This window comes from Betta splendens, chromosome 2 (genome assembly GCF_900634795.4).
Source record: "Betta splendens chromosome 2, fBetSpl5.4, whole genome shotgun sequence".
Lineage (NCBI taxonomy): Eukaryota > Metazoa > Chordata > Actinopteri > Anabantiformes > Osphronemidae > Betta > Betta splendens.
Window position 1 is genome coordinate 18342286 of NC_040882.2, and position 6151 is coordinate 18348436.

At 42.9% G+C, this 6151-nt stretch overlaps 1 protein-coding gene across 1 annotated transcript; it reads right to left on the reverse strand.

Moving 5' to 3' along the window:
- Window positions 1-2783: 2783 nt before the first annotated feature.
- Window positions 2784-6151, reverse strand: cnpy3 (canopy FGF signaling regulator 3). The gene is made up of 6 exons (XM_029141631.3): window positions 5886-6151; window positions 5504-5630; window positions 4701-4797; window positions 4364-4486; window positions 4164-4281; window positions 2784-4069 (listed from the first exon to the last, which is right to left on the reverse strand). Exons 1-6 carry the CDS (start codon window positions 5992-5994, stop codon window positions 3771-3773), a joined length of 873 nt encoding a protein of 290 aa, XP_028997464.1. The 5' UTR covers window positions 5995-6151; the 3' UTR covers window positions 2784-3770.

Genomic DNA, 6151 nt, shown 5'->3' on the forward strand with positions numbered 1-6151 from the left:
TGCTCAGATCCAGTCAAAAATGGATCAATAATCTGAAACTATCGCCATGCGGGTCGTGGGGGAGCTGGAGCCCCTCTCAGCTGTCATTTGGACGCGAGGCTGTGTTCACCCTGGGCAGGGCCTCATATGCCACATACAGCCAGCAATTCAGAATCTGCACCTCACCTGATCGAGAGGAAGCCGGAGAGAACTCATGCTGACAAACTGCACACATTAAGGGAATCCGACCCCTCTATACCCACTATACCTTCCCATGGGCCTCCATCAGAAATGCAACTAAATATTATTTCAATTATTAAATAATTCAACTTACAAAAATTGCAGACTATCATCAAAGTGACTTTCGTTGCACTCACAGTGGCCTAATGAGACTGTGGCTGTTTGCTGGGGATATTCACTTACAGTGTATAGGGCAGCGTTGGTGTGTAGTGGGTTACAGTAGAAGGACCCAGGCAGGAACAGCGGCCATTCACGTTTATAAACTGCTGTCTTCAATGACACAACACTGCAGTCTGATTAACATGAACATTGATTTCTTGTAAAACTTGACACTGTTCTCCTTTACGCAAGGATCGGCCCGGCTATCAACAGACACCCAATATCTAAGGACTCGGGTGGAACCAAAACACTTGATCAGGACATCCCTAATATGTGCTATAAAAACATATGGAGACTTGTTCCAGAGACAGAAAATCATTTCGGAGGGCGTGTGAGGGACTGAAAGAAACACAAGCTTGTACATCACTCACACACACACACACAAGGTAGGACACATAATACCAGATGAAGATTGAAATGGGAGGAAGAATCAATACTTCCATTCAAACGCCTGTTTCATTTTCTCCAGATTAGGCCGAGGCCATTTCTCCCTGTTCCATCACAGGAGGACCACCATCAACAACGCTGACACGCTTTCTGTCTATTCCTCTCTCTGAACAAGAAATTAATATACTTATGGATTAACGTATTACACACAGCATAAAAATCACAGTTGTGGTTATTTATCACTGGCGGTGGATGGGAAAGTCGCAAGTCTTCCACCAGGAACTCGAGATTAAATGAGACATACTGTACTGGAACGCCGTGCGACCTTCTGCTGCACCGCTGGCACTCAGGACACAGAGAAAGACACGGACACGTCACATTTACAGGAGGAGTGGGTATTAAAACACAGGTGATCCAAGGCGCGCGTCTGCTCGTGCTTGTCCACATTTGGTCTCTGTACATCTCATTTCCAGCGTCCGTGGTGTCCAAATAAACTGTCGACACTGGAGCGGCTGATAAAGAGTATGTGTGTGTGTGTGTGTGTGTGTGTGTGTGTGTCTCAATATTTGTCCTTTGTTATTGGAGCTCTGAGGCCACAGAGTCTTCTATAAACACCCAGCTGTGAATTATTCTGCAAATAAACACATCTAACATCCACCAACACGCACACACACACAAACACACACACATATACAGTACAGGCACAAACTCATACCAAATACATATTTCAGAGAGGGATAAATGTTATTTAGTTTAGTATGTGGGAAAACTCCGCGGACTCTGGGGAACCGTGAAACACACGCGCGCACAAACGTGTGGAGAAGATTGTGGAAAAGTGAAAAAGGCTGCTGGGTGGAATTCACTTTGTAAACAAAGACGCGCTCACACGCGCGTAAAGGCCAGTTCACTTCGTCTCAGCTTAAGTGGATTTGGCTCAAGGTCCGTTCAGCGCAAGGTGAACAGAACTTTACACCCGTAAATACGGGGTGACATCTACAGCTGGAATAAAGTATTACATGGAAACCATGTCTGTCCAGGCCTGTGAGTGTAAAACATCAGGGATCAAGCTAAATGCTTCGAAAGAGAAATTTAAATTTAAACAAGCTATCAAAATGTTTGTGCAACGATCAGTTTTGAATTGTAGGTATGTAGGAGTATTATATGACATCTTATAATTGGACTAATTAGTGACAACAAACTGCTCGAAAGGGATTTACCTAATTCACGTCCTGGGGCCAGTCTTTCTACTTATTTCTATTTTTATTTCTATCATTAATAAGACGCTGTACTAAACCGTACCTGTGCGCAGCAGCGTCTCTTGCTTCAGTCCACCTGTCGGCTTCCGTAAACGCCAACTGCCCCGCGTCCGCAGCACCTGGCGCGAGCAGCTACTGGCGGGTTTCTGAGCTACAGTAACCGGCTGCTGTGCGACCGCTTCACCTCTGCAGTTCAAACAAACCCGCGGGAGCAAGTAATAACACGAGCAGAAGGCGAGACTGTTATTTTATGACAAACCTCAAAAAGCTTGGAGACAAAGTCAACGAGCGGCATCCTTCGACGACGAGCGCGTGCCCGTTTCCAGGCCACGCCCCCTTTACAACGACTTTACAGCCAGCTTTACTTTTTACACAACAGCGTAGAAGAAAACAACCATCCGTCATGACTGAAAAGACCCTACAAAGTAAGAGGCATCTAGGAAGTAGGTAAGTTATAAAACATTAATTTTCAAAATAATGCCACTTTTAAAATTATCTTACGGTTTTGATGTTTTGCTTAAGGAAATGTACAGAATGTAATACATCAAACTACAGTTTAATTTTACTGAATCTGGGATCTCTGCAAAATGGTGTTGACAGCATTGACCTTTGCCGCCGCCTGGTGGTCAGATGTGTACATTACACCCATATGTTACCTGACTGACAAGACAGGCTGCACAGACTGTCATATTAAGAAGCAGGAGCAGCAGCACATACAGTAACACTAGCCAACAAACACCAAACTCTGGAAGAGATCAGCCATTTCAACTTTTCACATCAGTGTTTATTGATCCACACAGCCAGCATTTTACTTCAGCGTAAAAATCAGACACACACGCACACACACGAAAAATAGGAAAGCACATGGCTTAAAAACACACCTTAAATAGCAGCTTTTGGAAAGCACAAATAAACACAAACATGTGGTGGAATAACATCAAAACAAAACACTGCCACTCAAATAACAGAAATACCTAACGTGTGTTGATTCAATAATGGGAAAGGTCACAAAGTGAGCATTCAAGGGCTCAGCGGCAACTGCTTAGGAACACACTCAGCATTTACACACACGCATCAGATGGAATGGGAACTTCAGTGTGGAAGTGGAAAAAGCTCACAAGAATTCACATTATAAACAGGTGCATGAAAGCCCCATTGAAAATGTACATTCAACTTAAAAGAGAGGATGGAAAGAAGGTAGGAAGGGAAAAAACAAAAGAATGAATAAAAGAAAGAAAAGAATTGAACAAAAGACGTTTATCGTCTAAGCAATAATACTAATGCACTGTTTTAAGCTCTGGCATGAAACGCTGCAAATACCAAAAGGCTGTTAAAATTGATGATGTATTGTCAATTGCTCATCATTTCAATAATTTCCACATTAAAATTACTGATATTCTAAAAGACAAAATTCAGAAAAATAGAGAAAACCAGCCATTACTATTTCCCAGATGTCACGTCTTCAGCTTTCAGATCACACCAGGCAGCGTGGCTGGACGACAAAACACGTCTGCATTGTTAATTGGTGACACAAATTACTCTGTCTCCTTATGATTTTAGCCACATAACAAAACAAACTATAATCACTTGTTTACATTCTCTTAGACAGGTGGTTCCTCACACACACCGCGTTTGCGTGCACCTACATGAAGTTAAAACCGCGTGTAACAGTACGAAACTTTATCTGAATGTCCCCTGACAATGTTTCCAGAACCTTTTGTCAAACTGAGAACAGCTCCAGGTCCAAATTCACAACTCGGTTTTCTTCCCAGACAGAGGAACCTGCCCCTGGATGTCCTCATCCGATGTCAGTCCTCCATCTACCTTCTCCACAGGAGCTTTGCTCTTTTTCTTCTTCTTCACTTTTTTCTCCTTCTTATTCTTTGTCGTCTTCCCTCCGTCCGAGCTGCCGTCACCTCCCTCTCCTTTGTCTTCACCCTTGCCCTTTCCCTTCTTCCCTACCTTCTTCTTTTTCTTTTTCTTCTTGTCCTCTGCTATGGCTGCCTGGTCTCCCTTCCTCTTTGGGGTCCAATTCTCTTTAAGGCATTCTAGGCAGGAAACAATAGTAAAGAATGACAAATAGTAGAAAAGAGAGACAGATGAAAGGAAGGTCCTGTAAGAGGGGTAATGAATAAATGTTACCTGCGTCCTGTCCTTTGAGGACATGTTTCTCACACAGATACTTGGTGAGGTCTTCCTCCTGGCTTCCTTTGTACCACTCCTCAATCACATCCTCATAACGCTCCACCAAAACATCGCACTAAAACAGACGTAACCACACTTATCAGCATATTTAACACGAGGAACACAGTACAATAACACTTGTGTTACTATGAAAGCACCTGTTTCTTGAGGTCAGCAACCTCAGCCGACGTTTCGTTCCACAGCTCGTAAGGAATGTCCATCACCACATTCACTCCTTTATGTACTAACCCGTGGAGGGTGCTGAAGGTCTCCGACATGCCCTGTGAGCACAGATGAAGACGCGCGTTAGTGCTGTCAAACCAGCAAGAAAAATAATCCTTCTCATTCTAAACGTTGGACACGACCCTCTGCTCCTCGTGTTAATGGCTTGATTCCATACTGTCCATCTTAGTTCAAAATAGACAACAGTTACTTTTGAAGCACAGTTTAATAGTGTGAAGCAGCTCCACTACAGACATATAGACACACACTGACCTTGGCAAAACGATTGCTGCCAGTTCTTTCCTTGTGCAGATTGTACTCCAGTAGCCTCTGACACACATTTTCAACAACCTCAATGAACCTGAGGTCTCTGTAGAGGCAAAAGAAAAAGAAATTCAAGGTAACAGTATGTTTAGAGTTAAAAAACCTTTTGAACTACAATGTGTTCTAATAGTTAATAATAATAATTTTCTCTGGCCACAAACACTGAGTTTTGTTTGAGCTGCTTGTTATATATTTCAACACTTTATACCGTGCTGCAGGTGTGAGCATTTCAGTGTATAAAGGCCTGGTGTTCAGTCTGAAGAGCCAGTTCTGTACTATAATGACTTGTGGTTTGCTTGTCATTAGATAATCACTGTACACAGATCAGTCTGTTCAGTATGCTCGATCTAGCTTTCATTGTCAAACATGATACCTCAATATTCACGCCAAGTTTAAACTTTTATGTCAAACATGGGATAATATAATTTCTGCATATTTTAAGTACTTAGCAGTATAGCAGTGTTATGTTAAACTCATTCTATGCGCTTTATCAAAGACGGTCAACAGGTCCTGAAACCTGCTAAAAACAGTTCTGTTATCACCAAAGCTCACAGCAGTTTAACAGCTTCCTGTTCCATAATAAGTTCCACCACACGAACTAAACTCTGTGTGTGTGTGTGTGTGTGTGTGTGTGTGTGTGTGTGTTTGAGAGAGAGATAGGGAGAGAAGTGCTCAAGTTTTACTTTCAATCATAAGCAGAACAGACACTAGTGTAGAATCACCACAGAGTGAAAACACAACAGCACACTTACGACTTGACGTATTTGACGGGGGGCGCTCCTTTGCCGTCTATGAAGCCGTACGTCGTGTCGATGACTTCTTTGGTCTTGCCCGTTTCATCAAACGCTGCCTTCATCTCAATACTGACGAATTTACACACTAAGAAGAAGGATTCAAATTATTGGCGGATTGTTATAATTTGTGATTAATTGAAGCTGTCAGAAAGGTGATTGATTATAGCATACCAGTGACTTGCTAACATTTGTTTACATGGACCTGAGTAATGTAAACAGCGCCGAGAGCTAAATACACAACGCTCCTTTCTGCATGTGCCTCCACACGGTTAGACAACAGTGACGTCTACACTAACAAAACAGCTGCTAACATCTATAACGTGATCGCTGCCACCGTTACCTTCACATTTGTTCGGAAGATGAACCCAGTCGTCGTCCCCATCTTTCGTCTTCGCTGTTCCGACTGAAAAAATTACAAATAAAAACGACAGATACGGCGTTAAAATCATGTTCCCTGGGTTTTCTGACTCTTTATCCGATTACAGTCCTCTTTTAATACGTTAAAAACCCTGCAAAGACCCGCTTTGTCTGTTCTGACATCCTTCTGCGGTTCACCACAGTGGCTAACACTACGAGGACTCACTTCCGCCTTGGGCGCGACGCACG